Source organism: Oncorhynchus nerka, linkage group LG2 (genome assembly GCF_034236695.1).
Source record: "Oncorhynchus nerka isolate Pitt River linkage group LG2, Oner_Uvic_2.0, whole genome shotgun sequence".
Taxonomy (NCBI): domain Eukaryota; kingdom Metazoa; phylum Chordata; class Actinopteri; order Salmoniformes; family Salmonidae; genus Oncorhynchus; species Oncorhynchus nerka.
Window position 1 is genome coordinate 48399573 of NC_088397.1, and position 19404 is coordinate 48418976.

The 19404-nt window shown below is 42.5% G+C and overlaps 1 protein-coding gene across 2 annotated transcripts in view; it reads right to left on the reverse strand.

The window, feature by feature from the left end:
- Window positions 1-14911: 14911 nt before the first annotated feature.
- LOC115136689 (forkhead box protein J3-like) overlaps window positions 14912-19404 on the reverse strand; it is an 86526-nt gene continuing 82033 nt past the window's right edge. For both annotated transcript variants that reach the window (XM_029672360.2, XM_065027146.1), the window contains 2 exons: window positions 19219-19287; window positions 14912-18750 (listed from right to left, as the gene is read on the reverse strand). In XM_029672360.2, coding sequence (XP_029528220.2) covers window positions 18638-18750; window positions 19219-19287 — 182 coding nt within the window. In that variant the 3' untranslated portion in view covers window positions 14912-18637. The remainder of the gene's footprint in view (window positions 18751-19218; window positions 19288-19404) is intronic.

Below are 19404 nucleotides of genomic sequence, written 5' to 3' on the forward strand. Positions count from 1 at the left end.
TCATGTTTTGTAATAGAGGTGAGTTTATATAGCCTGGAATAGTGATCAACTCAAATAAATTAATCCCATCTCAAAGATGCAAGATAATGTACAGTCTTCAGTAGGCTATATATAGGCTGCACCTCATGTAGAATATAGGGTAGGCTATAAGGAATTCATTTTAAAAACAGATTCCACTGATGATCATTTTAATGAAAAGAGACTGTGGCCTATTGCCCATCAGATAAACGATTATTTATCCAGAACATTCCTAGGCTGTCCAAAAATCAGTTAGACCTACAAGAAATATAAAGACGACCAATTTAAGGGCTGATGGTTAAAAAACGCCTACAGGCCTGTATATTGTTATCTATATCGTTATCATCGAATACATTTAGACTTAGTTTGTATTGAAAGGTTTGAATTAAGAGATCAAACTACCCTTACCATAAGATAAAATAATGGATATAAGGGAAGTTTCCAAATTTTCTTAGTTCATAAATAAAACAAATCAGGATATGCCATAGCCTGAAGTACAATTAGGCATGATTTATTTTAATTTTATAAAGGCTATTTGCAATTGGAAACTAAAAAAGTTCTGCTGCTAAAAATATAGCCTTTTAATTTAACCGTATATATTGCTTTAGCCTACTTATATGCTAGAATGGCCCAATAAAGCCTAGATTTACCACAAAATCTTAACAAAAGGGATTTAATTTTTTTTGTTGCCTACATCACGTGCTTGGAGTTGTATTCCGAGATTAGATATCAAGCAAGTGTTCCATTGTTACAAACAAATAGATACAGAGGATATCACATTTTTTCTTTCAGATTGTGTAATGCGCTTGACCGAAAATTTGCGCCAGATGTCGTGCATCCTGGTCAAATAATATGACAAAAATGTTTTTTTATTGTTACCCTTGTATTGCATCGACCACTCGCAGGGTAGGCTATTCCAAGCCGATGCAACCATCGACAAGGCGTTTCTGGTTTTCCAATGTAGGCCTATGTGTCGTCAACAGGTTTGATTGGGATACATATTTGTGGACTTACCGGTTTTATTTTGATCAGCACTGTGATTTTTGTCTACCTGCTTTCAATCTGCTGAAAATGGCGGATGGAGGCTTGAATCGAAATGTTATCCAATAACTATTCGTTCGGTTCGTAGTTGGGAGAGGCAGGCAAGCGCCTCGTGCAACCATCTAGGGGCAATGTTAAATTCGGCTCTTAAAATATTTTTATTCAATGACTTTGGATAATGGACAACAGACGTTTCTTGAATTTAAAAAAAAATAATATGAATAATTGTTTAAAAAAATGTACGCCCCCAAGTCACTAAGTAGCCTAACCTCAAGTGCCAAAATGTTTGCATAATAATGCCTCACATCATTATTCAAAGGCATATCTAATGGCATTTAGGCTAGATATTACCAGAGATTGATAAATCACATTACATTTTTTAGTGGAACTGTTACATCAGGCAAATAACATTAATTAATAGAGTTGTTGGTGTCAAACATTTCCACATTATTTTTTAAAACATATTAGGTCAGTAAGGCCTTTCATTTATTACACTCATTGTGTGGAAATGTAAGGTTTATTTTGTATTTATGTGCTGAAGTATTAGGGCTACTCTGTACTTAAAAAGAAAGCAGGATATGCTATCACAGAAAAGCAGGATATACTATCACAGAAAAGCAGGATATACTATCACAGAAAAGCAGAAGAAGAGATTGCAGAGATAGCTTTTTTGCTCTACCCAACTCCCAAACACACACCTGGGAACCCTGACAAGCCTGCGGTGCAGCACCCCTAGAGCTGTTCTAGGGGTCAAGTGCCTTGCTCAAGGGCACAGTGGCATAATATGGCACCTAGGATACTGATGCCGGCTCACTCCCCAAGAGATTTTCCCTTCGGACTATGAATGGAAGTTCTCTTAAATACACCATCACATTGATTTAATCGCATGGTATCTTATCCAGTTTGTTTTTTACTTTAAGATAATGAAATGCAGTACATATGAAACTAGCTACTGCTTAGGGGAAAACATTTGTTGTCAAAGTTATGTTTCAAACATGTTAGTGGCCACCAGAGGAGGCTGTGTTCCCATGTAATGTAGGTGATGACAGCCGAAACTCCCTTTCCATCTACCAACAGTAGTGCTCTATTGCACACTGTCATTGCAATAAATATTTACAAAGTCACAAGCCTATCAAGAGTATCCAGTTCATAATCCATGGTGAGTTGTCAACCTGTGCAATAAGTATCTCTCATTCATGTTGTTGGCAAACAGATGTAATCATTCATTAGCAAACCCCAGGCATTGTTAAAGGGCAGCTGAACTCAAGAAACAACTTCTCAGGATGAAAACGAACTATGTTGCATCAATATTAGTCAGAAACTTTTATTCTAGTGTTGTGTGTGTGTGTGTACAAAGTGAGTTGTGTGACATGTACATACACTGAGTGTACAAAGTTCCAACCCGAGTTCCAACCCAACTTTGCTATTTAGTTACTTTGTTCTCGTTTCTCTTGACTTTTTTTGTACAGAAAAGTTCATACTATTATCACATATGACCGTGAAGCACTTTTGGACATCAGATCGACAGTTACTAACCTTGATTTCGAGTCCAGCGAACCCTGCAACTACTGACAGTCCGGTTGCCTGGGATGGATCTGCGATCCCTGGGACTACAGCCAGTCCAGTCACCTTTGGTGCTCCAGCCAACACCCCAGCTGACGAGAGAGATGGCACTCCAGCTGCTGCTGCAGCTAAAAATCCAGCCTGTCCGTGGGCCATGAGCACCCTCACCAGATCATCATCAGCCAGAGCTTCCCGGAGAGAGTCTCCAGCATCAGGGGAGCATCCTCAATCAGGCCTGCTTTCCTCAACTGACCCAGCATAGGGGGCCCTCCTACCTCCCTCCGGGTACACCTTGGGTTGGGGAACCGCCGCCACCATGCCTGCTCTCCTCTGCTGGGGCACGGCTTGCCTTGGTTGGGGAATCACCGCACCATGCCTGCTCTCCTCTGCTGGGGCAAGGCCGTCTCAGTTGGGGAGCCACCACCACCACACCTGCTCTCCTCCCTGACCCACCTTGGCACTGAACGAAAAGGGTCAATATCAGAGGATATACTGTATTTTCTGGATATCTGAGATTTTATTAGAGATAAGAAGTAGACATGCTCCAAATAAAATATGCATGTCCTTAATTTCATATACGAAGCTAGGATATTCTCAGTAATGGGACAGTTTCTACATGCATCCAATCTGGACCTCAGAAATATCCCTGCTACCATATACAGTGCATTCAGAAAGTATTCAGACCCTTTCCCTTTCTCCACATTACAGCCTTATTCTACAATTGATCAAATTATATATTTTTTTATCATCAATCTACACACAATACCCCATAATGACAAAGCTAAAACATGTTTTTAGAAATGTTTGCAAATGTATTAAAAACAGACACCTTATTTACATAGATATTCAGACCTTTTGCTATGAGACTCGAAATTGAGCTCAGGTGCATCCTGTTTCCATTGATCATCCTTGAGATGTTTCTACAACTTGATTGGAGTCCACCTGTGGTAAATTCAATTGATTGACCATGATTTGCTAAGACACACACCTGCTGTCTATATAAGGTCCCACAGTTGAAGGTGCATGTCAGAGTAAAAACCAAACCCTGAGGTCGAAGGAATTGTACGTAGAGCTCCAAGGCAGAATTGTGTCGAGGCACAGATCTGGGGAAGTGTAAAATAATTCTGCACCATTGAAGGTCCCCAAGAAGTGGCCTCCATCAGTCTTAAATGGAAGAAGTTTGGAACCACCAAGATTCTTCCTAGAGCTGGCCGCCCCGGCCAAACTGAGCAATCAGGAGAGAAGGGCCTTGGTCAGGGAGGAGATGAGAGAACCTTCCAGAAGAACAACTATCTGCAGCACATCACCAATCAGGCCTCTATGGTAGTGGCCATAAGGAAGATATTGCTCAGTAAAAGGAACTTGGAGTTTAACAAAATGCACCTAAAGACACTCAGACCATGAGAAACAAGATTCTCTGGTCTGATGAAACCAAGATTGAACTCTTTGACCTGAATGCCAATCGTCACGTCTGGAAACCTGGCACCATCCCTACGGTGAAGCATGGTGGTGGCAGCATCATACTGTGGGGATGTTTTTCAGTGGCAGGGACTGGGAGACTAGTCAGGATGAACGGAGCAAAGTACAGAGAGATACTTGATGAAAACCTGCTCCAGACCACTCGGGACCTCATACTGGGGTGAAGGTTCACCTTCCAACAGGACAATGACCCTAAGCATATAGCCAAGACAATGCAGGAGTGGTTTCGGGACAAGTCTCTGAATGTCCTTGAGTGTCCCAGGCAGAGCCTGTGCTTGAACCCAATTGAACATCTTTGGAGAGACCTGGAAATAGCTGTGCAGCAACAATTAGCTTTGGGGGTGACCAGTGAGATATACCTGCTGGAGCGCGTGCTGCGGGTGGGTGCTGCTATGGTGATCAGTGAGCTGAGATAAGGCGGGGCATTACCTAGCAACGACTTATAGATGACCTAGAGCCAGTGGGTTTGGCGGACGAACATGAAGCGAGGGCCAGTGGTGGGTAGTATATGGGGATTTGGTGACAAACCGGATGGCACCGTGATAGACTGCATCCAATTTGCTGAGTAGAGTGTTGGAGGCTATTTTGTAAATTACATCGCCGAAGTCAAGGATCGGTAGGATAGTCAGTTTTACAAGGTCATGTTTAGCAGCATGAGTGAAGGATGCTTTGTTGCGAAATAGGAAGCCGATTCTAGATTTAATTTTGGATTGGAGATGCTTGATGTTAGTCTGGAAGGAGAGTTTACAGTCTAACCAGACACCTAGGTATTTGTAGCTGTCCACATATTCTAAGTCAGAACCGTCCAGAGCAGTGATGCTGGACTGGTGGACAGGTGTGGGCAGCGATCGGTTGAAGAGCATGCATTTAGTTTTGCTTGCATTTAAGAGCAGTTGGAGGCCACGGAAGGAGAGTTGTATGGCATTGAAGCTCGTCTGAAGGTTAGTTAACAGTGTCCAAAGAAGGGCCAGAAGTATACAGAACGGTGTCGTCTGCGTAGAGGTGGATTTAGAGAATCACCAACAGCAAGAGTGACATCATTGATGTATACAGAGAAGAGTCGGCCCGAGAATTGAACCCTGTGGCACCCCCATAGAGACTGCCAGAGGTCCGGACAAGAGGCCCTCCGATTTGACACACTGAACTCTGTCAGAGAATTAGTTGGTGAACCAGGCGAGGCAGTCATTTGAGAAACCAAGGCTGCCGATAAGAATGTGGTGATTGACAGAGTCGAAAGCCTTGGCTAGGTCAATGAATACAGCGGAACAGTAATGTTTCTTAACGATGGAGGTTATGTCTTTTAGTACCTTGAGTGTGGCTGAGGTGCACCCATGACCAGCTTGGAAACCAGATTGCATAGCGGAGAAGCTACAGTGGGATTCGAAATGGTCGGTGATCTGTTTGTTAACTTGGCTTTCGAAGACCTTAGAAAGGCAGTGTAGAGTAGATATAGGTCTGTAGCAATCTGGGTCTAGAGTGTCTCCCCCTTTGAAGAGGGGGATGACCGCGGCAGCTTTCCAATCTTTGGGCATCTCAGACGATACGAAAGAGAGGTTGAACAAGCAAATAATAGGGGTTGCAACAATTTTGGCTGATAATTTTAGGAAGAGAGGGTCCAGATTGTCTAGCCCTGCTGATTTGTAGGGGTCCAGATTTTGCAGCTCTTTCAGAACATCAGCTATCTGGATTTGGGTGAAGGAGAAATGGGGGAGGCTTGGGCAAGTTGCAGTAAGGGGTGCAGTGCTGTTGACCGGGGTAGGGGTAGCCTGGTGGAAAGCATGGCCAGCCGTAGAAAAAATGCTCATTGAAATTCTCAATTATCGCGGATTTATCGGTGGTGACAGTGTTTCCTAGCCTCAGTGCAGTGGGCAGCTGGGAGGTCCTCTTATTCTCCATGGACTTTACAGTATCCCAGAACTTTTTGGAGTTTGTGCTACAAGATACAAATTTCTGTTTGAAAAAGCTAGCTTTTGCTTTCCTAACTGCCTGTGTATATTGGTTCCTAACTTCCCTGAAAAGTTGCATATCGCGGGGGCTATTTGATGCTAACGCAGTACACCACAGGATGTTTTTGTGCTGGTCAAGGGCAGTCAGGTCTGGAGTGAACCAAGGGCTATATCTGTTCCTGGTTCTACATTTTGTGAATGGGGCATGCTTATTTAAGATGGGGTAGCAGTTTGGGGTTGCCACTCAGTTGTTTTTATCGGAATAATGAATGTGGTGGTCTTCCAACATGGCCACCGGGAGGCATTAAAAGTCAACTGCAAGCCCTCTATAGGGAAAATATGATAATAACACAACAACTGATGGCAGTAGCCGTTACAGCTGTTGGAAGGAGAGGACCAAGATGCAGCATGGTAAGTGTCCATGTTAGATTTATTCGATAAGCTGAACACTGAAACTCAAAGTAAACAAAAGACAACCGAAACAGTCCTGTCTGGTAGAGACACAGAGACAGAAAACATAAAAAAGGAACTAAGGTCAGGACGTGACAGAACTACCCACCAAAAAAGGACCAAGCAGCGTGGTCACCAGGAGCAGCGTGGAATGGATTCATGGACATGGGAGGACATTCTAGACGGGAAGGGTTCCTATACATGGGAGGAGATCCTGGCTGGAAGGGATCGCCTCCCATGGGAACAGGTGGAGGCAGTCAGGAGAGCGGAGGCAGCAGGTAAAGGGAGCCAGCGCTTTGAGGGAACACATAGAATTGCAGGAAATGAGCTTTACTGGGGAAGACCAGTTACCCCCATCTAGGGGTTGTGCCAGAAAATCTCACACCAAGCTTTCTTCAAAAGTTGGCAGCCCTGGTATACTCTAGCCTATTCACTCTATTGTTTGGCGGTGTTTGTCTACTCAACGGCACAACTGTAAGTGTTCATACACAACAATACACGACTAGACTAACCCGAAAGCAGTGGGTGGGACTCTAACCCTTGCCACATCCGACGCTCGTCGGATGTGGCAAGGCTTGCAAACTTTACAGACTACAAAGGGAAGCACAGCTGTGAGCTTCCCAGTGACACGAGCATACCAGATGAGCTAAATTACTTCTATACTCACCTCGAGGCAAACAATACTGAAGGATACATGAGAGCATCAGATGTTCCGGACGACTGTGTGATCACGCTCTCCGTAGCCAATGTGAGTAAGACCTTTGAACATGTCAACTTTCACAAAGCCGCAGGGCCAGATGGATTACCAGGACGTGTACTACGAGCATGCGCTGACCAACTGGCAAGTGTCTTCACTGACATTTTCAACCTGTCCCTGACTGAGTCTGTAATACAAACATGTTTCAAGCAGACCACCATAGTCTCTGTGCCCAAGAACATTAAGGTAACCTGCCTAAATGACTACTGACCTGTAGCACTCACGTCTGTGGCCATGAAGTGCTTTGAAAGGCCGGTCATGGCTCACATCAACACCATTATCCCAGAAACCCTAGACCCACTCCAATTTGCATACCGCCCCAACAGATCCACAGATGATGCAATCTCTATTGCACTCTACACTGCCCTTTCCCACCTGGATAAAAGGAACACCTATGTGAGAATGCTATTCATTGACAACAGCTCAGCGTTCAACACCATAGTGCCCTCAAAGCTCATCACTAAGCTAAGGACCCTGGGACTAAACACCTCCCTCTGCAACTGGATCCTGGACTTTCTGAAGGGCCACCCCCAGATGGTAAGGGTAGGTAACAACACGTACATTACGCTGATCCTCAACACGGGGGCCCCTCAGGGGTGCGTGCTCAGTCCCCTCCTGTACTCCCTGTTCACTCATGACTGCATGGCCAGGCACGACACCAACACCCTCATTAAGTTTGCCAATGACACAACAGTGGTAGGCCTGATCACCAACAACGATGAGACAGCCTATAGGGAGCAGGTCAGAGACCTGGCCATATGGTGCCAGGATAACAATCTCTCCCTCAATGTGATCAAGACAAAGGAGATGATTGTGGACTACGTCATTGACGGGGCTGTAGTGGAGCAGGTTGAGAGCTTCAAGTTCCTTGGCGTCCACATCACCAACAAACTAACATGGTCCAAGCACACCAAGACAGTCGTGAAGCGGGCATGACAAAACCTATTCCCCCTCAGGAGACTAAAAAGATTTGGCATGGGTCCTCAGATCCTCAAAAGGTTCTACAGCTGCACCATCGAGAGCATCCTGACTGGTTGCATCACTGCCTGCTATGGCAATTGCTCGGACTCCGACCACAAGGCACTACAGAGGGTAGTCCGTACGGCCCAGTACATCACTGCCTGGTATGGCAACAGCTCAACCTCCGACCGCAAGGCACTACAGAGGGTAGTCCGTACGGCCCAGTACATCACTGGGGCCAAGCTTCCTGCCATCCAGGACCTCTATACCAGGCGGTGTCAGAGGAAGGCCCTAAAAATTGTCAAAGACTCCAGCCACCCTAGTCATAGACTGTTCTCTTTGCTACCGCATGGCAAGAAGTACCTGAGCGCCAAGTCTAGGTCCAAAAGGCTCCTTAACAGCTTCTATCCCCAAGCCATAAGACTCTTGAACAGCTAATCAAATGGCCACCCAGACTATTTGCTTTGTCCCCCCCTCTCTTTTATGCTGCCTCTACTCTCTGTTTATTATCTATGCATAGTCACATTAACTCAACCACATGCACATATTACCTCAGTTACCTCAACGAACATGTGCCCCCCCGCACATTGACTCTGTACCGGTACCCCCTGTATATAGCCTCGCTATTGTTATTTTGCTGCTGCTCTTTAATGATTTGTATTTTTTTATTTCATTTGGTCTGCTAAACCGGCTGCCATTACCCAACACAAGAAGAGGTTCACCAGCTGAAGAACATTCTGGAACCTGCCTGGAACATTCAACGAACACAACATCCATATAGATTTCAACTGATGTTGTAGTATAATATAGAATGCCTTGTATGCTCACAACTGCATTGTGGTATTGATATTGCTAGCTGTTATACATATGTATATGATGGTGTTTTATGTAATATTTTCTACAAGAGTACTGACAAGTGACTAAATGATTCCAGCTGCATCAGAAACCAATAAAGTGTTGAATTCAACTTGTGTATCAATTAATTGTGATATTCATGAAATGTATTTGGATAAACTAGCTTCAATTTTACTGATCAAATAAATGTAGGGAATTGGTGTATCATTTAAACTTTAATTTGTTGGCAAGTAAACATGTTTCAATAAAACAGTATATTAGTCTGTCAATATAGCAAATAAGTCGACATATGGCTTGTATTCAATGCAAAGTGTAAGGACAGACGCTTGAGTAGAGAAGTAGATACGGGGAGTCAACATTTCATTGGAACAGACATGGCACAGGACAGGAACAGCGTCAGAACAGGATAATACACAGACGTAAGACAATTAATGCAGAAGCGGGGAACAGAGCTGGGGAACAGACAGATATAGGGGAGGTAATAAAACAGGTGATTGAGTCCAGGTGAGTCCAATGAATCACTGATGTGCATGACGAGGGAAGGCAGGTGTGCGTAATGATGGTGGCAGGAGTGCGTAATGCAGGGCGCCCTCGAGCGCCAGGGGGGAGAGTGGGAGCAGGCGTGACACAAAGTTTATTTGCTCAGGAGATTGAGAGGAGTTCACACAGCAGTATGCAGGAACAGTTATGGCAATGTATCACATATACACAGTAGAATAAAAATATACCACTAACGCCTAATAAATACTACAGTTTTACAAAGGGAATACATGCACATTGTGTGTTTTGGGTGGTGCAGTGAGGTGTTCAGAGTCACTTTGATACAATGGGACCTTTCACATCTCCTCTTGAGAGTCATCAGATTTTTGGATCCAAGTGGTATTGTCTGTGAGAGAAAGACAAAAATACTATTAGATATTAATGCGCAATCGTTGTGTACTGTCTGTATTCCTGCTGTAGCATCATGGTGTAAAATATGAAACATCCCACAAACACACGTTAGCTAGCTTGCTACAACAATCAGGTATAATTACTCCAAGACTAATATGATTCATAAAACCAAAGTTTATTATTTTACTCTCTACCACCATCATCATCAACATTTCTAAATTTCTACACCTAATGAGAAGCACTGAGGCTAGCTAGGCTAGTAAGCTAGCTATAATGTCAGACTACAGTACATTTTAGGTATAGCAAACACAGCTAGCTAAACTTGGCTCGGTTGGCTTGTGGTGGTACTAGCAAGCCCAGTTATGGCCAAATCTATCACAAAATTGCACTGTACTGAACAACGCTGCCTCGTGCAAAAAGAGAGGTTACCTAGATATCCTGCAATGTCCTGGCAGATAGGAACATCGTTGAGACCAATGGCTCTATTGAATAAGGACACTCATATCGACTCGCTGCCAGCATGATCGTGCAATCGGCGAAACACAAAGGCCACAATAATTGCTATAAAACATGACTCCATTCATTTTTTAGATCAGACAGCAGGCTCAATCAACAAATGAATTCATTGGTTGAACTCTCCTGGTGCGAAAATAAAACAAAATACAGATATAGTGCATAATTGAATGAATTATAGGTATGAATGTATGAAACACCCTCTCATCATTCATAATTATGTAGGGAGACTGGAAAAATACAGGGACACCCATCCCGTAGAGGTTAATGCAATTGAGCCAATCAGTTGTGTTGTGACAAGGTAGGGGTGGTATACAGAAGAAGATAGCCCTATTTGGTAAAAGGCCAAGTATATATTATGTCAAGAACAAATAAGCAAAGAGAAACGACAGTTCATCATTACTTTAAGACAAAGGTAGTCAATATGGAACATTTCAAGAACTTTGAAAGTTTCTACAAGTGCAGTCGCAAAAACCATCAAGCGCTATGATGAAACTGGCTCTCACGAGGACCGCCACAGGAAAAGGAAGACACAGAGCTACCTCTGCTGCAGAGGATAAGTTCATTAGAGTTACCAGTCTCAGAAATTGCAGTCCAAATAAATGCTTCACAGAGTTCAAGTAACAGACACATCTCAACATCAACTGTTCAGAGGAGACTACGTGAATCAGGCCTTCATGGTCAAATTGCTGCAAAGAAACCACTACTAAAGGACACCAATAATAAGAAGAGACTTGCTTTGGCCAAGAAACATGAACAATGGACATTACACCGGTTGAAATCTTTCCTTTGGTCTGATGAGTCCAAATATGAGATTTTTGGTTCCAATTGCCATGTCTTTGTGAGACGCAGAGTAGCTGAACGGATGATCTCCGCATGTGTGGTTCCCATGCGGTGGCGGATTGAGGTATATGCCACATGGGCAGCATCTTTCTGGGGGCGGCACCAGCTGCCCGCACAAAAAAAAACGTAAATGGTGACATTTGCGAGATAGAAAACCTATCGCTCATTTGCACGTCATGTCAATGATATCATGTCACCGTGTGGGACTGTGGGTCAATTAACCTTAGTTAATAAAGTGGGCGCCCTGATTCTAGTTTGTGAGCTAGGCAGGCTACTGCCTGGGAAGGTCTCCCACTCAGAACTATGAGATGGGGAGGGGGGCGGGGGTAGGTTGACCTGAGGTCTTCCCACTGGAAGCCCGAGGTAGGGGGAGTGGTGGAATCTATCAAATAGCGCACCTCTAACTTTGTCCAGTACTAATGCAATTAGTAAAATCAGTCACACTACGAAATGCTACCAAAGAAATCACAAATCATTCATAATACTGTGAATATATAGTTTCACAGACATAATGTTGCATTTTTTTTCTGGGTTGTGCGAAATCGTTAAGAGTAATATAAAACCAGTCTGCACACCACCAAGGTGAATTGGTTAAGTCTTGACTCTTGGTTGACAGTGTTGTGGGGATGGGTAATGTGTTGATGCTTGGGTGCAAAATCAACGCAAGTTTTTTTCTATTTGTCTTTGTTACTTCTTTTGATATTTATGAGTCTTACTTTTGTATATATTTATATAGTTTTAAATGTTTTGATAATTTATTTGTGTTGTTACAAATGTCTGAATAAAAATTAGTTAGTGCAGAATGGTGCTTTTTTTTGGCGGGGGGCTGAAGGGGGGGGGGGGGGTTCGCCCTGGGAGCCATACAAGCTAGAACCGCCACTGAGGTGGTGTGATGGTGCTTTGCTGGTAATGCTGTCATTAAGGCAAAGGATGGCTACTTTGAAGAATCTCAAATATAAAATATATTTTTGACTGGTAGTGTATATTGTTTTAATTCAGATTTTTCAGGGGGCGTCAGCGCCCATTTCCTGCGGCTATGTCTGGAGGCTCTTCAGTTAGTTATTCACTTCTAATGTACTTCTACCAGTTTGGTCCAAAGAGATGGAGCATCATTTCCGAAATGAGCATGAAGGCCAGTGTGTCATGAGGAAGTGTTAAAGTCTCCTGGTGTCATTGAGAGCATGACCTGGACATACACGGACCTGGTCGTCATGTGTAGGGGGTAGGGGAGGGTCTTCGGAGAGCTGGGCGGGGAAAAGGACATGCATGTCTTGATAAACCTTTGATTACTGATATTTAAGGAGGTTTCCATCTTTTTATGCGAGTAAAGTACATATCGGATGAAAAAAATGTAATTACAGGCCTGATAGAAACAGAACATTTTCCGGTGAACTTTCCAAATGTCAACAAAACAAAATATGGTAGACAAGGTGGGGTCTTTTTGTGTAGCTAAAATGAATTATGCGAGAAATGTGCAAATATTGATATAATAACCATCATATCGAAGTAAATGTTAAGTCACGCCATGACATGTACTCCCGCTACGACGCGTCGGAAAGGCATGACGTTAATTAGGCTACAGATTAAATACATGATTAACTTCACAGGGTAGTGAAAGTGCAAGATGAGCTTGATGCTCCTTTCCAATAAATATCGAGTCTTATTCTAGTGATCATCGATGCGTTGTTGTCATTTGACAAATTAAAATATTGCTATTTTGTCCATAATAATTTAGGCTATAAAAGCGCATAGTTATTGGCTAGAGCGCACGTGCCAATTGGATGAAAACCGAGCTAGTAAACGTCCTGGGAGACTATTCTAGTCCAGGAACGTGTCAATGTGGAAAATAACACATGGAACCTGTCACTAGGCAGATTTCCATTGACCGAGGTTTTTTCGTCAAATGCAATCATTGCGAAATGTGTAGGCCTAATGGAAATGGCAGATACGGGAGAAATGTTCTACATTGTACATTTAAGTAATTTAGCAGACGCTCTTATCCAGAGCGATTTACAGCAGTGAGTTCATACATTTTCATACTTTTTTTCCTTCTTAAAATCGATAACATTTTCATCCGTCCAACAAAAGGTGGATTTTTCTATTTTCTAACTTTTTTTATTACGACAAATTATGATTTTCTAATCATTTTGACGCAGTGCATGTGATGTCATCACGTAACTATAAAGCTCCACTCCACATGTAATTCTAATGGTCTACTGCATACATTTTTCCCCCACTATATATATAACATTGAAAGTCAATATATATAAAAAATATTTAAAAAAATAAGAGTTCTTAACAGGGCATATTTTTTTTTTTTTACCCTACCCCTTTACCGAGAAGAGATCAACATCCGAGGAGCATCTCCTCCACGTCTTTATGGATTAAAATGACCATTTTTTATTAGGAACCAGTGACTGATGGGGGATGTTAATCACAGTGGATGGATCAATGTGCTGTCAATCATTGATGATTCAGGGAGCTACTACTCATGAATGGGCAGTCAGTGACGACGAGCTCACGTCTGAAGGAGACAACACCTGCGAGGGTAAAAAAAAAAAACATGCCCTGTTAAGAACTCTTTATTTTTTTAAATATTTTTTATATATATTGACTTTCAATGTGTATATATATATATATATAATTTTAAAAAAAAAAATTAAAAAGTTTATTTGCAGGACAAGGATTGTCCTGACGTTCAAGAATGCCTGAATTGCTTAGCCTTGCTTTCCTGATCGGCCGGCAAGATTCACCATCCAATTATTTCAGATCTACAGGATTGCAAGGACTGCGGCGATACGTTGGCACATGATAATTATTAGAATATGGCAAATAGTAAATTATTGCATTCTATCCATGTTGGCATTCGCAGGCTACCGGAGATATTTAACAGATACAGTCGGTGGGATGGCATGTAGGCTGTCGCCAGTTTATTAATGCGCAATTTTCTGAAATAAGTAATGGAAACATTTCAACCACTTACCTTTTATTCGACACTAGGTTTTTTGGGAAAACGGTTTTATTAGGTGTTACGTCATTGTTTTTAAAAATCAAATATAGTGAAATGGAAATGCACCATATAAAATAGATGTAACAATTGCCTGCTATGTGAACTTCCTAAGTGTAGACAAAAACAAAACGCGAGACAAGTTACTGGAAATATGAAAGGTTGTGTGAATTGTTCACTTGGGAAAGGACAATGAGTATGGAAGACTATTGTAATACTAACCTTCTGAATTAGGAAAATGTTTAAAAGTTGAGTGCACGATCAAAGTGGAATGTTGCAGGTGAAAAAATACTTACCGAAAAACTATTTTAGGTATCATGCTTGAGAGATGTGACCACATAGGAGCTGCACTACGACCTGTTATATTCAACCCGAACCTTTAAGGGTTCAGTGCACAATAGAAAGTGCAATTCCACTACACACAACTATTAGTTGAAAGACTGCAAAACTCATTTGTGACTGATGGCAGCTACTTCTACTGTTCAAAATAGTAAATCATTCACAGGATAATTCACTGTAGCACAAGTCTGCTTCATAGAACTCGTTCAAATACATACAAAATATGACAAACACCACACCATTCCACAGTGAAGTTAACATATTTTATTTCTTAAGTGCCATTCATGCATATTGGGGATGGGAGTGGGATAGACAATTCTAATAACACTGGAGTTATTTTACAGCACTAAACCAATACAAAGAGTAGCTGTGTCACCTCATTGGACAGCAAAAGTAATAAACCGTGCAATAACCAAAAAAAGGACAAAAGGAAAACAAATACAAGAAATGACGAAGACAAAAATCAAAAAACATTATCAACATTGAAACACTGAATGTAGAACCATAGTACAGGTAAAAGGTAGTGTCACACAAAAAGCCAACGCATTTTCATCACATATATACAATATAGATATATACATACTGTGTCACCCTCTGATTGGACAATAACAAAATACTCTATTCTTTTTCCCTCCTCTCATGAGTAAGTCCCACCCTTGCCTTGATGCCCCACCCCCAAGAGGAAAAAGGGATGATTGAAAATACATTTATTTACAAGAAGCACAACACACCAGCACTGAATAAAATAGGCCTCAATCAGCAGTACTTGTTGGCAGTTCTCCCATGTAACAAGGCTTATTTTTTATTTTTTTGATATCATAGTAATCTCTCTGGCAGGTACATCTCCAGTGGTATTTTAAAAATTGAGTTAGTCTTTTCAAACAAAATGTACTCGCTCACACGGACAGACACACAGACTCAGTAAAGAGGGTGATGCATAAACATGACCCAGTCATCAGTCTTTCCCTTACTCGTTCACATCGATGAGCTCTTCCCCGCCTTTCCCATCTCCTCTTTGCGCTGTGGGGGGTGGGTTAACAACTACATACCCCTTGACGGTCCTCTAGTGTTTTTCCATTAGTGCCCTCATCATTACCAGTGATGAAATGCAACATACCCTGCCAACCATGGGCTGCCAAGACTTCCCTATCACATTTAGATCCACATTCTAACACCCATTCCTTGGGTCAGTCTCAATAGTCTACAGGACCCACGCTGACCTTATCTAGCAGTCAAATGGTAAATTCACGATCACTACTACTTCCTAAAGTATTCATTGTTCACTAATGAAGGACTCAATGGTTGAGAATCTGAAGTAACCTTGGCATTTTAACTGAATGAGCATTCTGACTGTTTTAAAGGGATCCTATGAGATTCTGGCAATTAAGCCATTTTTCTACTTACCCATACGCTAGCGTACCTGCAGACTTCCAGTCAATGTGCTAACAGAGGCTTGCGAACTACCTCCAACTTCCTTTATACTGCACGTAGAGACATAAAAAAGGGTATCCGCGAGTTTATCGGACTCTGGGTAAGTAGAAAAACAATTGTCCGAATCCCTCAGTATCCCTTTAAATGACTGACTGATTTGGGCCAATAAACAAAGCCTAAACACTCAATGGGTATCCACAGGAAAGAACATGAGCCACACACACACACACACAAACACAACGGTTGTTTAAAATACAAGGAACATTTGGGAATCTAACCCAAAACCAGCTACAAGTAAAGGTAGAAGTAGCAAGACATGATGGATAAAGACGGAGGAAAAGCAACAAATAAAAACAATTAGCCTAAAATATCAAAACAAAATGGGTAGTAATGAACCATTTACAGAGTGAACTGGCTGGCAAAAGATCTGTACAACCTTGCAGACACGCCTGGCAGTATAGGTTTTTGTGAAAAGCTCTAGTTCCATCCAAGCTTTCCCACTTCTGTCTTCTGCAACCTGTTTCAAAAAGGACAGCCACACAGTATCTACACATGTATACTGACTGTTACAACAGACAAAAGGTGTCTGGGCTCAGCTGTGTTAATGTGATACTACAAACCTTGTCGCGATTGTCGTTAGATCACACACACAAAAACAAAAAAACATTTTCAGCAATGGAAAGAAACAAAATCCAACCCAAGCTAAAGTTTGTCTAAAGGGGGAGGGAGGGGGGCAACAGTGAATGTTTAGTTTATCTCGGTGATCCGTAGTGAAAGAAACAAAGTGAAAAGGTATGCTGGACTGTGCTAGACTCAGCCCAAGCTCCCATATAGGTTGCGCAAGCAACCATATTGAGGGTTCAGGACAAGTCCGATTCAGTAGCCACTAAGGGACATGACAGGTGAACAGGAGTGTTTCCAGCACCACTAGTCTCCCACCCATTTTTTTCTCCTCTCTCTCTCCCCCTCCCCCCCTTAGCTGTTGACCAGAAAAAGTGCTCATTTCTCTGAATAAGAAACCCTGCCTAAAAAAATGCATCTCTGCCTCTAACCGTTAATTTCTCTGTTTTTGTGCATCTGTTTTGTGCTCATTGATAGCATATGCAGATGATTGCAGCAAACAATCATAGCCCTAAAATTACATTAAAATCACACACTCTCACACACACACACCACATTCCCATTGTTTTTTATTTTATTGTTCATGATTGTATTACAGCATATTCTCTGCCTTGCAGTGCAAGTCTGACTGGGTCACAGCAAGGAAGATATTGGGGGAGATCGATACTGATTCAGATGTATAGCATCTGAATGAAGAACATTCCTACTGCATGGCTTGTAGTAGACCTTACGACTGAAAATTGAAGTTAGCCTGTAATTTCCTGCATCAGAAGAGAACAGGGAGATATCCTACAGTTCTTTGTGCAGCATGTGCACAGAATATAATAGGTAAAGAGACACCTACAGACAATAGGGCGCAGACATGTACTCAAATTCATTGTGTATGACTAGTGAAAGGATGTAGTGATTGAGAAGACTGTACTTGCAGTCTTAAGTATTATTCAACAAGTCAAACAAAGGACAGAAGGTGAAAAGGAGGTCTGGATTTCTTACAGTCACCCACTCATGCATCTTTTTCAGTCTTGTTGGAGTATTGGAGATTTAAAAAGGTATGATACATTGTTGACAGAATAGACAAAACCACAAATACTGCCGGTAATGTTGCTGAATATCCACAATTAGCTTTTTTTTTTTTTTTTTTTTTTTTTTTTTAATGGACCAGATGGGTTGGTTAAAGGACAACTGGATGGATTACTCTATGATGAAGCATCTGTGATCTTTATATCAAGCAGAGTTCAATGCAAAACACCCTGGTCATAACGTAACCTTAGCTACTGTAAACCTAACCTCACTACCAATAAACCCACCATTGGGGATCCATCGTCCACTCACAAGGTGACCAACAAGCACCATCACGTTACTCAAAAAGGCTGCCTGCGTTTTCCATAAAAGAACAACGAAAAAGAGAGAAACTCATCCAAGAAGCAGCTGAGGCCTAAAGTCAACACGAGAAGGATAACAAGCCGAAAAAGGTCGCTCAAATCACACAACAGTTACGGACGGACCTGGGGAGACTTTGGATAGATGCTGGCTGGGAGGGGGGGGGGGGGGGCGAAGGGGGCTGGCCGGAGAGGGCTGGCCGAGGGATGAAGGCTGGAGCATGTGTTTTGACATGAACGTGTGCTACTTGCCTCGTCAAGACAAGCACATAAGCCACCACTTTAAACATGTTTTACTAAATATGATTGTCTTCAAAGTAACACTTTTTTTTTTGTACGTTTTGTTTTTGTTTGTAAAAATGTCAGGACTCTGAAGTCTCTCTCTCTCGCTCTCTCCTCCGAAAGTGACACCTGTTCTATGGTTCTGTATCCCACCAACAACAGTTCCGTCTCCTTTTACTGTGAGCGTACAGCTCAGCCTGGCTTCTTCCTCATACACTCATCTCCTCCTGGAAGCTCCTCGTTAGGGGCAGAACATCTAACGTTAGACAATGGAGTCCCAGTCAAAGTCATCCTGGATGTCATCTGCTGGCATGCGGTGCATCTGGAAGTTTCTGGGAGGGATCATGTGCTGCTGGTTCATCTGCGCATGGTGTCCTAAGAGGGGGAGAGAAGGGGAATGAGGGCATACTACATATACACAGTAGAAGTATCATTGGTTAAATGAGTCGTTTTGGGCTTCTGAGTGGCGGGGCGGACTAAGGCACTGCATCTCAGTGCTAGAGGCCTCACTACAGACACCCTGGTTCGATTCCAGGCTGTATCACAACCAGCCGTGATTGGGAGTCCCACTGGCCCAGCGTCATCTGGGTTAGGGTTTGGCCGGGGTAGGCCGCCATCGTAATTAAGAAGTTGTTCTTAACCGACTTGCTTAGTTAAATAAAGGTTAAATTATTGTTTTGAAATAATAGTCAAATGGGGAAAGGACCTGTCAAGGTGTTGTTCTAGTGCTTGTTTAATGTGGAAGGACAGGTTTGATGGATACCTAGTGTACTGTTGAGACCATGCCCTTGGCTGAGACCTAGTTTAGTGATTATTTGAATGGGGGCTGCAGCTGTACTGTACCTGTCATGTGGGGGTACCCTGGGGGCCCCATCATAGACATGCTCTGTCTGGAGTCCATGTAGAGATTTCCTGTGGAGAGAAAGACCAACTTCACTGAAATACCACAATCCCCAAATAATGTATGCGCTAGCTTAAAAATTCCTCCTCATCCCCAGCGTTATTGCAATGTAAGTTCACATAAGAGGA